The 16,417-nt window shown below is 45.2% G+C and overlaps 1 protein-coding gene across 1 annotated transcript in view; it reads left to right on the top strand.

The window, feature by feature from the left end:
• LOC122564692 (protein AMBP-like) overlaps positions 1-16,417 on the top strand; it is a 40,492-nt gene that overhangs the window by 17,613 nt on the left and 6,462 nt on the right. Inside the window, exons 4-7 of the mRNA XM_043719799.1 lie at positions 2,036-2,149; positions 2,232-2,333; positions 3,199-3,242; positions 14,167-14,244. Of these exons, the coding sequence (XP_043575734.1) occupies positions 2,036-2,149; positions 2,232-2,333; positions 3,199-3,242; positions 14,167-14,226 (320 nt within the window). The 3' untranslated portion in view covers positions 14,227-14,244. The remainder of the gene's footprint in view (positions 1-2,035; positions 2,150-2,231; positions 2,334-3,198; positions 3,243-14,166; positions 14,245-16,417) is intronic.

Below are 16,417 nucleotides of genomic sequence, written 5' to 3'. Positions count from 1 at the left end.
CAGGCAGCATCCAAGGAGCAGGAGAATCGACATTTTGGGGCATAAGCCCTTCTTCAGGCTTATGCCCGAAACGTCGATTCTCCTACTCCTTGGATGCTGCCAGACTTGCTGCGCTTTTCCAGCAACACATTTTTCACCTCTGATCTCCAGCATCTGCAGTCCTCACTTTCTCCTAATCAATCTTTTTGTAACTCTTTGCTGTTTTTGAAATTTTGGTCAATCTTCTGACCTGCCTGATCTTCACAGAATTATGTATTTTCATTGAGTTGATATTATCGTTAACTTTTTTTTAGTTAACTATGGATGGCAGGTCTGTCCTTTGGAATTTTTCTTGTTTGTTGGAATGTGTGTATTCTGCACTTTGTGGAATATCCCCTAAATGATTACCACTGCATCTCTATTGACTTATTCCTAAAATTAAATTGTCTGTTGATATTTGTTAGTTCTGCTTTCATGCCCTCAGTGCCCTTGTTAACATTCAACACAGTAATCTTGACCCACACTTCTCTCCTTTCACTGTATAAAAAATGCAATCATTTTATGATTACTGCTATCCAGGAACCCTTTCACTATCTTGTTGGTCAAATCCAGATTTAGTGTAGGCTGCTCTCTGGTTAATGCCATAACATGTTGGTCTAAGGAATTGTCCCAAAAACATTCAATGAATTCTTTCTCCAGCCTACTTTTTCACGTCTTGTTTTTCCACTCTACTAGTTCATCTGTTTTGTTTCAAGTGTTCTGTGCATTCAATTGCAGTACCTTGAGTTTTGTTATTTTTATAACCTCTCATCTTAACTGGAGATTTGCTCTTATAACTGAATTCTCTATCTCTTCCTGGCATTTCTCACATTAATTCCTTCCTTCGTTGCATTTTGATTCACTGCATCTTCCCCAATTTGGACCTGAACTGCCTGCTTTTTGGTTGAAAACCTGCTATACTTTATTAGTAATGCAGTTCACAAGAACACCTAGTATGCTTCAGGTATAGACCATCCCATTGGTATAGAGGCCACTTTCCCCAGTATTTGTGTGAGTGCCCCACAAACAAGAGCCCACTTTGCCCACACCAGTTTTTCAGCCATGCGTTCATCCCTCTAACCTGGTTTACCCAATGCCAATTTGTACGTGGTTCAGGTATTAATTCTGATATAATTGTCTTTGAGGTTCTGCTTATTAGTTTGGTGCCTAGTTAGAACGTAGAACACAGAATATGTTGTGCTGAACATGATGACAAATTTTCCCTTCTGTCAGCCCTTGGTCCATTTCCCTCCATTCTGTGCATAATCATGTGCTTATCTGAAGATCCCTTAAACACCCCTATCATATCTACCTCCACCACTGTCCCTGGCAGACTCCTACCACTCTCTTTGTAAAGAAACGTGCACCTCACATGTCCTTTGATCTTTCCCCCTCTCGCATTAAATGTATGCCACCTACTTTTAGCTATTTCAACACTGGGAAAAAGATTCTGACTGTCAACCCTATCCATGCATTTCGTAATGTTATAAACTTCTATCAAGTCTCCCCTCAGCCTCCGCCGCTCCAGAGAGTTTTCCTAGCCTCACCTTGTACCTCAAATTCTCCAATCCAGGCAGCATCCCAGTAAATGTCTTCTGCATTGTCTCCAAAGTCTCCACACCCTTCCTACAATGAGGTGACCAGAACTAAACGCAATAGTAATAATTCTTTGCAGAACCTCTTTCCTTGCTCTACCTATAAGTGCCTCTATTGACCACAACAACCTCCTAGTATTTAATTGGAGGACATTTTTGCTTGTCCAAGTAGTGGATGTTGGAGAAATATTGTGACAATGTAGAGATACTGGAGGAAGCGAGTGATGTGGTGGTGAGATAGAGCTGTTGTGTTCAGTGTACATGGGAAAAATAACATAATGTTGAATTTGAGGTTGCACTTAGGTAACAGAGGATGCAATGACCTTGGAGATGAAAGAGAGATTGGAGGTGGATAATAGTTTTTAAGGAAAAGGGGTCACACCCAAGAAAGTGATTGAGCAGCTAATGTGTTTCTTTAACAGCCTATGCAGAAGCAGCAGACATTCGAGTCATCAAAATAAACTACCAAGAATATGCATTTCTCCTGATCAACACATCAAAAGGAGTGGACCATTCAAAGTCAGTGACCCTGTACGGTAAGAGATTTTACATGAGCTGCTCCACTCACCACTTCCTAAGGTTGATTTCTGGATCTTTAACTCAATGTCCGTCTCCTAGGAAGGACAAGGCACCTTACGAAGGAGACCACTGAAGAGTTCAAAGAGTTTGCGTTGAGACAAGGGATCCCAGAGGACATGATCTTATTTCTGCCTGAGAAAGGTAAATACTGAGAAAGGTAAGCTGCTGGGCCCCACTACAACCTGTCAGTCATTTCCAGCTGTGCACTGTTCCTTTAGAAAACATCACAAAACACTGGTTGAGATTCCAGTAATGTAAACATTCAATTCCTCCACCAGTGATGCTCAGTAGCAGCAGGGCGTAACATTTATATGTCACTCACCAAGACTCTTTAGGTAGCACCTTCCAAACCCATGATTATTCCCCTGTAGAAGGACAAGGGCAATAGATGCATGGGAATATGACCGCCTGCAATTTCCCTTCCGAAGCCACTGTCCTCCTGACCTGGAAATATATTGCTGTTCCTCGATGTTGCTGAGACAATATCCTGGAACTTCCTAACGGCATTGTGGGTGGCTGGAACTACACTGCTGTAACTGGAATTGTTTGACAGGAAGCTCATCATCACCTTCTCAAGGGGCAAGGATATTGGGGCAATAAAGTCCGATTTTCCCAGTGATATTCCAGAACCAACTAGAGAAACAGACTGAACAATCCAATACCAGACACTTTTTTCAACATTGTCAGCTCAATGTGCTGTTAGTCCTCTTATATTTAGAATTACTTTCATTCTAAAACATAAAGAGAGAGGAGAAAGGAGGGAAAGGTTGAGAGATACAAATTAGAGAAGAAAAGAGTCAGAGAGAAATGAAACATAGTGAACATCATGTTTTGTACATGATATGGACTCATTGAGATCTGATTGCTATACTGTGGTTTGAATGAGGAAGATAATTCATGATTACAGAGCCTCCCGACTCCCCCTGGTTTTGAATGACCATCATGAAATGTCAATGTTGGTTCGTGTTTACAGACAGGATCCTAACTGTGTATCTGTTTCTAACAGGAGCATGTGTTCCATGGGACCCCATCCCAGAGTCATCGGTCAAGGTGAGGCAATCAGTCAGTCACTTCCGAAATAGTCAGCCATGAGGACAGAAGGTGTTGGAATTGAGTGTCCCCGTGATCAGTGTTTGGGAGATGTACAGAGCGGATCAGCTCAGTGACTGGCTCTAGGACATTGACAAAGTGAAGTGCGTAAAAGACTAGTGATGGGAACTCTGCTGCCCAGGGTGGACCTGTGTCTGTTACTGGGGAGATAGCAAACAGCTTGATTTGTGTTATAGAACAGGCCAGACCCCTCAAAATATTTTAAGAAGGTAACCTAGGCCCTAACTTTTCTTATTTTAAAGGCAGATGTGAAGTGGATATTCCAGGTGTGATGTTGTTGGTCAAACCATTCAGCTTTAAGGAAAACAGAATTTATTTAAACATTACAGTTGAAACACACACAATAAAATAGAATTTAGAATAACAACTATCAGAAAACTTAACTGACCAACTTATACAACAACTTAACAAAGGAACTGCTCCAATCCAATAACATCCCATAAACACACCCCTTGGCAAAAAAATAAATTGAAACACATTATTATGGGCAAAAGTAGACAAAGCTTTGGAAGGATATCGGGAAAGTAGGGCCTGTGCCCGAAACGTCGAATCTCCTGTTCCCTGGATGCTGCCTGACCTGCTGTGCTGTTCCAGCAATAAAGTTTCAACTTTGATCTCCAGCATCTGCAGACCTCACTTTCTCCATCGGGAAAGTAGGACCAATCTGAAAGGAGGAATTAAGAGGGCTAAAAGGGGCCATGAAATATCTTTGGCAAATAGGGTTAAGGAAAATCCCAAATCCTTTTATTCATATTAGGGACCAAGAGGGTAACTAGAGAAATGGTTGACCCACTCAACAACAAAGGAGGAAAGTTCTGCATGGAGTCAGAGAAAATGGGTGAGATTCTTAATGAGTACTTTGCATCGGTATTCACTGTGGAGAGGGACATGGTGAATGTTAACGTTAGGGATAGATGTTTGATTACTCTAGGTCACGTTGGCATAAGGAGGGAGGAAGTGTTGGGTATTCTAAAAGGCATTAAGGTGAACAAGTCCCCAAGTCTGGATGGGATGTATCCCAGGTTACTGAGGGAAGTGAGAGAGGAAATTACTGGGGCCTTAACAGGTACCTTTGCAGCATCTTTGAACACGGATGAGGTTCCAGAGGACTGGAGAATTGCTAATGTGGTCCCCTTGTTTAAGAAGGGTAGCAAGGATAATCCAGGTAATTATAGACCGGTGAGCCTGACATCAGTGGTAGGGAAGCTGCTGGAGAAGATACTGAAGGATAGGATCTATTTACGTTTGGAAGAAAATGGGTTTATCAGTGATAGGCAACATGGTTTTGTGCAGGGAAGGTCATGTCTTACCAACGGAATAGAATTCTTTGAGGAAATGACAAAGTTGATTGATGAGGGAAGGGCTGTAGATGTCATACACTTTGGAATTCAGTAAGGCGTTTGTTAAGGTTCCTCATAGTAGGCTGATGGAGAAAGTGAAGCTGCAAATGCCATTTATGTGCACGTGGAGAGACCTTGACACTGATCCAGCTTCCTCAGAGTCAGCTCTCAGAATGAACAGAACCTGTTTATACCTGTCAGCCAGGGACCTCTGACTGAACGAGATTAATAGCTCCAATCAGGGAACTCATATTCTATGAGTCCACCTGGCTGACTTCGTTACAATCACAACATCCCGCCCTCTCTAAGTCCGAGGACATAGGCTGGTTCTTTTTTTTTCTTTTTTGTAGCTCCTTCTGGGGCATTTTAGCACTGGCTCAGGATCCTTCATTTCTGCCTCTGATATGGGCAGCGGGTAACGCATAGTATCTTGACTCTCGCGGCCAGAGTATCTTGAAAAAATTGATTCTCTTCTTCAAATGGCAAAGGCGTTGAGGTGGCAACATCTGCCATGTCCATCTCAGATTTTAAGGTATCTTCAACGCTTGTCCGAAAGGGAGAACCAATGGGATCTGGAACAGTATCGAAGAACCGGGTGCATTTTGCTCCCCACACCATTTCAAAGTTTACAACTTTCATATGGTCCATGTGTGTCATCGGGTCGTTGCACTTCATTGAATTTTACACATCACTGGACCTGACCTCGAGTCAACAATGCCTGTTACCCATACAGGGCCATTCCTGTGGTTCCTGCACCAAACTGGAGCGAAGTCTTCTCCCCAATAGCAACTCTATTGTGGCTATCCTTTAATTGCATGTGGGGTGGTCCTGCAGTCAAATGGGAACCGGGACAGTTTGGTATCTTGTAAAGCTGATGGCTGTTTCTTTAAGCCTGCTTTCAAAGTTTGGACAGCTCTTTTTGCCAGAGCATAAGATGAATGGGATGGAGATATCCTTATATGTCAAATACTATTCAATTTTAAGAAATACTCAAATTCCCTGCTGGTCAGTGATGGCCCATTATCTGTGACCAACACCTCTGGGACTCTGTGCATTGCAACATATGTGTACAGTTTCTTTTATCATCCCTGTGTTTGATGAATGAACTCTGTGCATGTCCAGTGATTTTGAGTGGGAGTCCACAATGACTAAGAACATTGAGCCCACGAACGGACCTGCATAGATAATGTGTAATCGAGTCCAGCATTTACCTGGCTATTTGTGTGAATGTGATGCAGCTGCTGGCTGTAATTGCTGTCCTTGCTGCGACTCTGGGCACTGCCCTACCAATGTGACTATGTCTGCATTCAGTCTTGGCCACCAGATGTAAGTTCTTGCCAACATCTTCATTTTAAAAATGCCTGGATGATCTTGATGGATTTCAGTATCTGGTGGCAGCCTTTACTTGGGACAATCACACTTGCTCCTCAAAATAATATACCATCTCTACTGTGGTCTGGTCTCTCCAGCTCTATAGACGTTTTGGTTCTGGTAGTGATGGCCCTTTGGTTTTCCCCATCGCCACCAGCTGTTTCTGTTTTGCCTGGATCAGATGTTTCTGTGTCCAAAGTCTGATATTGTCAGTTGTGGCGAGAAGTGTGTCCAGAAAATTAAAAAATCATTACGGACTCTTTCAGTGGCAGTACCATTGGATGAGGCAGCTCAATCCTACCTGCCTCACAGACAGTGTTCCAATTTACAATTGTGTGCACTGAGTATTGGAGCCAACTGCTGAATTCGGCCTGAAGCTATGGGCGGCACTGCCCTGTCCTCTTTAAACAGACCCAAAACGGCTTTGTGGTCTGCTATTATTACAAACTTACATCCGTAAAGGTATTTGTGGAAGATCCTGACTCCAAATATGACTGCCAAGCCTCCTTTCTCTATTTGGGCGTATTTATACTCTGCATTAGCCAAAGTCCTAGCGGCATATGCTATTGGGTGTTCCTCTCCATTGAGCACCTAAGAGCTAATACTACCCCAAAGCTGTACATGGAGGCATTGTAGGTCAATACCAGATCTTGCTTGGGTCATGGCGTGCCAACACATTAGAGGATGACAGCTGTTTCCTCACTTCTGTGAAAGATATGACTTTCCCAGGAGACAATTTCCAATGCTGACTTTTTTTTAAGAATTGATGCAAAGGTGCCAGGATGAAGGCCAGGTCATGTGTGAACTTTCCATAATAATTCACCAGTCCAAGGAAATACCTTACCTCCAGTACAGATGTGGGAGGCCGGACACCTTTGATCACCCTCACTTTACCTTCCAACGGGTGTAGCTAGATCTTGTTGACTCTATAGCCCAAGTATGTCACTTTGTGTTCCTAGAACACACAGTTTTCGCTTCTAAAGTGTAAGCCCACCTGGGAGAAATGACTAAGGACTCTGTCCAAGTTATCTAAGTGCTCATTATTGGTCTTCCCTGTCATTAGCATGTCATCCAGATAAATGGTGACCTGGAGTGGACCTTGTAAAATATTCTCTATCATCCAGCACAGGGTGATGATATCCCAAATGGCAGAAATGTATACCAACTCTAATGGATATCAACGATGGAATCCTCATCTAACCACAATTGCAAGTACACTTGGCTCATGTCCAGCTTTGTGAAGAACAGTGCTCCCTGTCAGCTTTGCATTTAAATCCTTTACGCAAGAGAGTGGGTATTTATCCAGCAGTTTATTATTTGTTTTAATGAATAGCAATTTATAATTTGTTTAAAATCCCACTAAAGCGAACTGACTCATTGGTCTTCACAATCAGTATGACCAGTGCTGCCCAAGCCACAAACTGGACTGGTTTGAAGATCCCTTCGCTTTCCAGCTTCTGATTTCTGAGTCAATTTTTGCCCATAAAGCAAAGGCAGTGGGCAAAATTGTGGATTTGATTCCCAGTCAGCATGCAAGTGGCCTCAGCTCTTTTGATAGATCCTAGATCTTCCTGAGAAACTTCCAAGTATTTAATTAGGTAGCCATTTTCTAATCAAAAGGTTTCGAGTCACTCTAGTTGAATCTTTCACAAATGATTTCGCCTCATCAAGCTTGGGCTCGAGACTTTTATTCCAATCAATATTAATTGAACCAGCTGCTTCTCATAACAGACTGGAACTGAAGTTGTATCCTTCATGTGCAAAGTTTCCCTAGTATAGGTTCTCAGTCTAGACAGGGTCTTGCACTAACTTAAAGTTGGGGTCCAGAGTGAATTTTGTTAAAGACTGTTTATGAGGTCAGTGAAACAGATGTGCCGGTATTGACCTCCATTAGAACCAGATGACCATTTAAGCAGATGTTTATTTTGATTGATTCAGAGTTGCTAAGCAATTTAAGTGTTCCAAATGGATGTAAGTTGACTTTCGTCAGCGTGCACTCACCTGGATAGCAGCCTATAAGTTCTCTTACTCGACTTATGTCTAGCGGGACTCTTTCGCTGTTTCATGTCCGCATTCTGGCAGCAACTACAATGGCTTGTTGGGCCAGATCCTGAAGAAAATTTTAAATGTTGGCTTGGCTTTGTTTTGGGGTTTTGCTGTGGGCTGATCTAGAATCCCTCTGTTAAGTATATGTCCTGAGTGAGACTCTGCAATTGGCTTCATTTAAACGGTCTTCCCCAAGCTCAGTCAGCCTGGTGAGGGTGTCCACTCCCATTGGAATACCCTGCAACTCATATGTTCCATCAAATCCCTACAGTGTGAAAGCCAGACATTTGGCAGATCAAATTGGAGAAAGTGAGGACTGCTGATGCTGGAGATCAGAGTCGAAGAGTGTGGCGCTGGAAAAGCACTGCACGTCAGGCAGCATCCGAGGAGCAGGAAAATCGACATTTCGAGCATAGGCTCTTCATCAGGAATGGGGGAGTGGCCCAAGGGGGCTGAGAGATAAATGGAGAGGGGTGGGACTGAGGGGAAGGTAGCTGAGAATGTAATAGGGAGATGAAGATGAGAGGTGAAGGTAATAGGTTGGGAGGAGGGTGGGGTGGATAGGTGGGAAGGAAGATGGACAGGTAGGACAGTTCAAGAGGGCGGTGCCGAGCTGGAAGTTTGGATCTGGGATAAAGTGGGGAGAGAGGAAATGGGGAAACTGGTGAAATCTACATTGATCCCGTGTGGTTGGAGGGTCCGAAGGTGGAAGATGAGGCGTTCTTCCTCCAGGCGTTGTTTGGCTAGAGTTTGGCAGTGGAGGATGCCCAGGACTTGTATGTCATTGGCAGAGTGGGAGGGGGGTTGTTAAAATGTTTGGCCATGGGGCAGTGGGGTTCTTTAGTGCATGAATCCCAGAGATGTTCTCTGAAACATTCTGCAAGTTGGCATCCTGTCTCCCCAATGTAGATGAGACTGCATTGACAGCAAAGGACACAATAAATGACATGTGTGGAAGTGCAGGTAAATCTCTGTCGAATGTGGAAGGATCCTTTGGGGCCTTGGATGAGGGGTGAGGTGTGGGCACAGGTTTTGCACTTCTTGCGGTGGTAAGGGAAGGTGCCAGGAGGGGAGGGTGGGTGGGGTGCCTAACAAGGGAGTCATGGAGGGAATGGTCTCTTTAGAATGCAGACGGGGTGAGGAGGAAAACATATCCCTGGTGTGGGGTCTGCTTGTGGATGGCAGAAATGGCGAAGGATGATGCGATGTATCCAGAGGTTGATGGGGTGGAAGTTGAGGACCAAGGGGGTTCTGTCCTTGTTGTGATTGGAGAGTGGGGTTCAGGGGCAGATGTGCGGGAAGTGGAGGAATTGCTCTGGAGTGCATCATTGACCACGTGGGAGGGGAAATTGCGGTCATTGAAGATGGAGGCCCTCTAGGATGTTCTATTGTGGAATTGGTCCTCCTGGGAGCAGATGTGGCAGAGGTGGAGGAATTGGGAATAAGGGATGGCATTTTTACAGGAGGCAGGGAGGGAGGAGGTGTAGTCCAGGTAGCTGTGGGAGTTGGTCAGTTTGAAATAGATGTCCGTGTTGAGTCAGTCGCCGGAAATGGAGATGGAGAGGTGCAAGAAGGGGAGGCACGTGTCTGAGATGGTCCAGGTGAACTTGAGATCGGGGTGGAAGGTGTATGTGAAGTTGATGACCTGTTCAACCTCCTCGTGGGAGCACGTGGTGGTGCCGATAGTCATCGATGTAGCAGATGAAAAGGTGGGGAATGGTGCCAGTGTACCTATGGAAGATAGACTGGTTCACGTACCCGACGAAAAGGCAGGTGTCCATGGCTACCCCTTTGGTCTGGACGAAACCCCTTTGGTTTGAAAGAGAAATTGTTGAGGGTGAAGACCTGCTCAGCCAATCGAATGAGTGTGTCAGTGGAAGGGTACTGTTGGGTCGGAGGGAGAGGAAGAAATGGAGGGCTTAGAGGTCTTCATCATGGCAGATAGATGTGTACAGGGACTGAATGTTCACGGTGAAGATGAGACTTTGGAGGCCAGGGAAACAAAAGCCATGGAGGAGGTAGAGGATGTGGGTGGTGTCCTGAACCTATGTGGAGAGATCCTGGACCAAGGGGGACAGGACAGTGTCAAGGTAGGCAGAGATAAGTTCAGTGAGGCAGGGGCAGGCTGAGATGATGGGTTGACTGGGGCAGTCAGGTTTGTGAATTTTGGATAGGAGGTAGAACCGGGTGGTGCAGGGTGTCCGGACTATGAGACTGGATGCTGTTGGTGGGAAATTCCCTGGGATGATGAGGTTGACGATGGTTTGGGAGATAATGGTTAGGTGATGAGAGGTGAGGTCATGGTCGAGGGGGTAGTTGAAGGAGTGTCCACGAGTCGGCATCTGGTTTCAGCGGTGTAGAGGTTGATCCACAAATTACCTGGTGTGGGGCTGGTGTTGGGAATGGGGGCAGAGACTGTCTCTGGAGGGGGGGGTGTGGTTATGGTGTTGTGGGTGACATTAGCAGCAGACGTGATACTCACCCTGGGAGTCAGGGGGCCGAAAGTCGTGCCTCCGGTGACATATGTGGGGACAGAAGTGATGTACACGATGTTGCCAGTGGTGTTCTGAGATGGTGGCAACTGCGGGGGGGGGGACGGGACATGACGTGCTGGATACACTTTGTGGTTGTTTCGGCAGCGGTGGATCTTGTGGCAGTCACACAGGCGGTTGTCTTGGCTGCATATCCCTGATCCCATGCCATCCAATTCCACTTGCTGCATTTTCCAATGGCAGATACAATGAATGTTTGAAGTTTGGTTGGGTTTCAGCTAATGGGGGTTTTGCATGGTTACATCATTAATTCCCAAGCCAAAATGTCTCTCGGCAGCTCATTAAGTGTTGAACCAAAGTCACATACCTCTGCCAGTCATCTTGATCTAATCCACAATCATAATACAGATTCCCCTGGCTATCAAAGTTCCCAGTAAAACCAATAGCACCTGAGAATTAAAGGAGACTTGAGTTCATAATATTCCTTAACTAAATCTGTCAACATTTGAAAGGTTTTAATATCTGGTGCCTCAGGGAAAGGTAGACTCCTAATAACCAAAAAAGCTGTGGGTCCACAAGTTGTCAGACTTGCTCATTGCTTTATATCTGCCCAATGTCATTTCCCAGAAAAAGTAATGCTTTCTTTCCACATACTGGCCTCAGTCTTCGATGACAAGATTGAACGAGTCAAGCTTCCATGTAATGGCTTGATGGATTCCAAGTAATGGCTAAGTGGATAAGCCATGGGAATTGCAGGGTTAGGTGGGAAGTTCTTTGGAGGGTTAGTGTGGACTTGATGTGCCAAATGGCTGGCTTCCACGATGTAGGGATTCTATGGAACATATGAGTTGCAGGGTATTCCGATGGGAGTGGGCACCCTCGCCAGGCTGACTGAGCTGGGGAGCACCATTTGAATGATAGGGGTGGCACGGTGGCTCAATGGTTAGCCTTGCTGTCTCACAGCGTGAGGTACCTGGGTTCAATTCCAGCCTCGGGCGACTGCCTGTGTGGAGTTTGTACATTTTCCTCATGTCTGCGTGGGTTTTCTCCCACAATCCAAACATGAGTATATTAAGTGAATTGGCCATGCTAAACTGCCCATAGTGTTCAGGGATGTGTAGGTTAGATGCATTAGTTAAGGGAAATGTAGGCTATTAGGGTGGGGGAATGGTTCTGGGTGGGTTATTCTTCAGAGGATCAGTGTGGACGTGTTGGGCAAAATGGCCTGTTTCCACACTTTTGGGATTCTATTCTATGATGCCAGAAATGCTTACCCCAATCAAAAATGACACTTGCAAGTGAATTATTTGAGGAGTATGCTTTCCTCTGGTCACCACTGAAGTAACTCCAGAGACTGGTATCCCATCACTAATTCGCCCTGTATTTATACATGAATAATCCTTCACATGGTCCAGCTCCCTCAGAGCTGAAAATGTGTTGCTGGAAAAGCGCAGCAGGTCAGGCAGCATCCAGGGAACAGGAGAATCGACGTTTCGGGCATAAGCCCTTCTTCAGGAATGGCTTATGCCCGAAACGTCGATTCTCCTATTCCTTGGATGCTGCCTGACCTGCTGCGCTTTTCCAGCAACACATTTCCAGCTCTGATCTCCAGCATCTGCAGACCTCACTTTCTCCAGCTCCCTCAGAGCCAGTTCTCAAAATGAACAAGGACTCTGACACCCTTGGTCTGTTTTTTTTTCTTCTTTTTTTGTTTTTTCTTTTTTTTTCTTCCCACACTACCACCTGACAATCCCCTGATTATTTTTTTTTCCTTTTTTATATTTACCCCCACACTACCACCTAAGTGCGGTAGTGCTTATTTTTTCCCCAGCACCCATGGTGTGTGGTGTGTGCAGGTGTGAGACACAGTGAAAGACACAAAGTGCACAAATCTTTATTCAATTTCCACCACCAGGAAGATAGGAAAACACCCGGGTGGCCAGTGACAAACACTGCCCTTCACATCAAAGGGCAGTGCTGTGTGATCAAAAACAGTGAAGGGGAGGGTAGGGACTAAATCAAAATAGAGTTGGAGGGAGAAATGATGCACTCCACTCCCTGCGGCGCCCACCTCTCCCTGAACAACTCCAGGGTGTTGGTCGACACCGCGTGCTCCTTCTCCAAGGACACCCGGACCCCAACGTAACCGCAGAAGAGAGGCAGATACCCTTGTTCTGATCTGTCAGCCAGTGCTCTCTGATTGGAGCAGATTAACAGCTCCCATCAGGAAAGTCAAATTCTATGAGTTCATCAGGCTGACCGCATTACAGACACTACATTCAAGCTTTGGACTTCCCTATCCTGGGAAAAACAATATTGGCTATTTACCTTATCCACGACCCTCATGATTTTATAAATCTATGGACGGTCACCACTCAGCCTTGGACCTGACAGGGACAAAAGCCTATTCAGCCCCACCCTTTTGCTCAAAATCTCTAACCCTGGCAACATCTTTGTTAATCTTTTAGATTAAATCCCATACAGTATGGAAAAAGGCCCTTCGGCCCAACAAGTCCACACCTCCCCTCTGAAAAGTAACCCACCCAGACCCATTCCCCTACCCTATATTACTTGCACATCTTTTGGATTGTGGGAGGAAACCAGAGCACCCAGAGGAAACCCACACAGATGCAAGGATAATGTACAAACTCCACCCAGAGATGAGAATCAAACCTGGGTCCCTGACGCTACAAGGCAGCAATGCTAATCACTGTGCCACCATGCCACCCTTTTCAAGTTTAACAACATCTCTCCTACAGCAGGGAAACCAGAACTGCATGCAATATTCTAAAAGTCCTGGACAGCTGCAACATGATCCCCCAAATCCTGTACTGAATGCACTGACCAATGAAGACAAGCATGACAAGTCCATCATCAGGATCAGTCTTGTAAACCAGCTCTACCCTCCTCCAATGACAGCAAACCCTTCCATAGATTTTGAGACCAAAATTGTTCATAATATACCAAACGTGGTCTGACCAGAGCGTTATAAAGTCTCAGCAGTCCACCCCTGCTCTTGTAGGAGAAAATGACGTCTGCAGTTGCTGGAGATCAGAGTCAAGAGAGTGGTGCTGGAAAAGTACAGCAAGTCAGGCAGCATCCGAGGAGCAGGAAAATTGACGTTTCGGACCACAGCCCTTCATCAGGATTCCTGATGAAGGGCTCTGGCCTGAAACGTTGATTCTCCTGCTCCTCGGATGCTGCCTTCCCTGCTCTTGTATTTGAGCTCACTTGAAATGAATGCAAATATTTCATTTACCCAACTGCCAGCTGAATCTGCAGGTTAAACTTTCGAGAATCCTGAACGAGGACTCCTAAGTTCCTTTGTACTTTGGATTACTGAAGCCTTTCCCATTGAGAAAATAGCCTATATTTCTATTCTTCCGACCAAAATGCGTAACCTCACACAATGTATTCCATCTGCCACTTCTTTTCCCACTCTCCTAGCCTGTGCCAGCCCTTCTGCAGCCTCCCTGCCTCCTCAACACTCCCTGTTCCTCCATATCTTTGTGTACTGAAAGATAAAAGGTTCTTCAATTTTCTGGATCTTATGTAATTCCTGAACGTTTTCTCCGTCTCTCTCTCTCTCTCTCTCTTCGTCTCTCGCTGCACAAGGATCGCAAACGGCGAGCATTGGACAAGATGAGGAAGGGTCTGTCCTTGGAGACTTCGTGAGAATAACTCATACTGCAGGTGAGAACAGCATGGGACATGGTGTTGGCTTTAACACTGGCTCTCTTACTGAGAACAGAGTGGGAAAATTCCTTTGTAAAGCAGTCTGAGAGTAGCTGTGTGAAGATTGGTCCTGATTCCCAGGTTATTGGAGTGAGAGGGGTTGGAGAAATGGGCAGCCCTCCAAAGGGTTATGATTAGGGTTAGCATTTGGGTTAGGAAATCTTATGGATTTGTTGTTGTTTGCTTTTGTTCTGGAGAATCCTGTCAACTAACACCTGATCCTGGGCCCTGAATAGCATAGCATTGAGGTTCAGCCACAGCGCAAAGGCCGGTCTGACTTGTCTTGGAAACAGAAGCAACATCAGACAGAGCAGGAATGTTTGCAGAGATGTATGGCTGTAGGTGAGATAATCCCCAAACTCAAACAGTGAGTATACATTCCTCTGCCAATATGGTGACTGACAGAGCCATGGAGTCACTATGATGCAGAAGATGGCCATTCTGCCCATTGATGTCCATGCTGGTTTGACATGCAGCAATACAATTAAGTAACAACTCTTTATTCTATCCTACATTGTTTTACATTTATTTTGCTCAGGTGCCCAATCAATTTCTGTTCCAATTATTCATCGTCTCTGCTTCCATCAGTGCCAGAAGCTGCAAATTCCAGGTTACTTGCACTTGCTGCTCTAAGCAAGTCTTCTTCACATTCCCCTATACCATAGAATCCCTACAGTGTGGAAACAGGCCCTTTGGCTCAACAAGTCCACACCAACCCTCCGAAGAGTAACCCACCCAGACCCATTCCCCTACCCTATTGCTCAATATTTACCCTTAACTAATGCACCTAACCCGCACGTCCCTGACACTATGGACAATTTAGCCTGGCCAATTCACCTTACCTGCACATCTTTCGACTGTGGGAGGAAGCTCACACAGACATGGGGAGAATGTATAAACTCCACACAGACAGTCGCCTAAGGCTGGAATCAAACCCAGATCCCTGGCGCTGTGAGGTAGCAGTGCTAACCACTGAGCCACCATGCTGCCATTTTACAGAATTTATATCTTACTCAAGACTTTGAACCAGTTCCCTGTTGTACCATCAGTGAGAGAGAACAGCTTTTCCATGTCTGTCTTACAAATACTGTTTATAATCCTGTACACCTTGATTAAGTCACCCCTTAGCCTCCTTTACTCCTAGGAGGACAAACCCAGATATCCAACCTAATCTCATTGTTAAATCTTTCATTCCTGTAACCATTCTAGTCACTCTCCTTGGCACCCTCTCAGGAACCCTCTCATCTTTCTTCAGGTGTGATGGCTAGAACTGAACACAGTATCCTCACTACAGCCTAACCTGAACCTGGTACTGGTTCTACACCACTTTTCTTTTCTACACTATAATTCTACTCATGAATTGGGGTAGCATGGTGGCTCAGTGGCCTCACAGCACTGGGGACCCAAGTTCAATTCCAGCCTTGGGTGACTGTGTGGAGTTAACACATTCTCCCTGTGACTGTGTGGGTTTCATCCCACAGACCAAAGATATGCAGGTTGGGTGAATTGGCCATGCTAATAGGTGCTTTAGTCAGAGGGTTACTCTTTGGAGGGTCAGTGTGGACCTGTTGGGTGGAAGGGCCTGTTTCCACACTGTAGAGAATCTAATCATGAAGCCCAATTGCTTTGCTCACTGCCACTTCCAAAGTATGATGCACGTGATTTGGTCCATCATTTCCAGCACACTCTTTACAGCTGTCATTTGATCATAACTGATTGAGACCCCGGACAAGCCGGATCCAGAATGGAACTTGGCTTGATAGATCGTGAAGTTTATTAATGCTTTTTATTCACTGTTTTACTTGACGCTATGTTCCAGCTTGGTCAGGGTCGGTAAGATTGATATCCTGCGGTTTTTACTTCTTTATTGTTCTAATTTATTCCGATGGCCTATAATGCTAAACTGTTTATTTCTTTACTTTACCAATTTCTTTTTGTTTCCCAGGAATTTAATCTTAAATATCTGCTTCTGGATTAGTGGTGCTGGAAGAGAACAGCAGTTCAGGCAGCATCCGAGGAGCAGTAAAATCGACGTTTCGGGCAAAAGCCCTTCACCAGGAATACAGGCAGAGAGCCTGAAGGGTGGAGAGATAAGTGAGAGGAGGGTGGGGGTGGGAGAGAAAGTAGCAAA

This window comes from Chiloscyllium plagiosum, chromosome 30, assembly GCF_004010195.1.
Source record: "Chiloscyllium plagiosum isolate BGI_BamShark_2017 chromosome 30, ASM401019v2, whole genome shotgun sequence".
NCBI classification, from domain to species: Eukaryota; Metazoa; Chordata; class Chondrichthyes; order Orectolobiformes; family Hemiscylliidae; genus Chiloscyllium; species Chiloscyllium plagiosum.
This window is presented reverse-complemented; position numbering and strand designations above follow the sequence as displayed.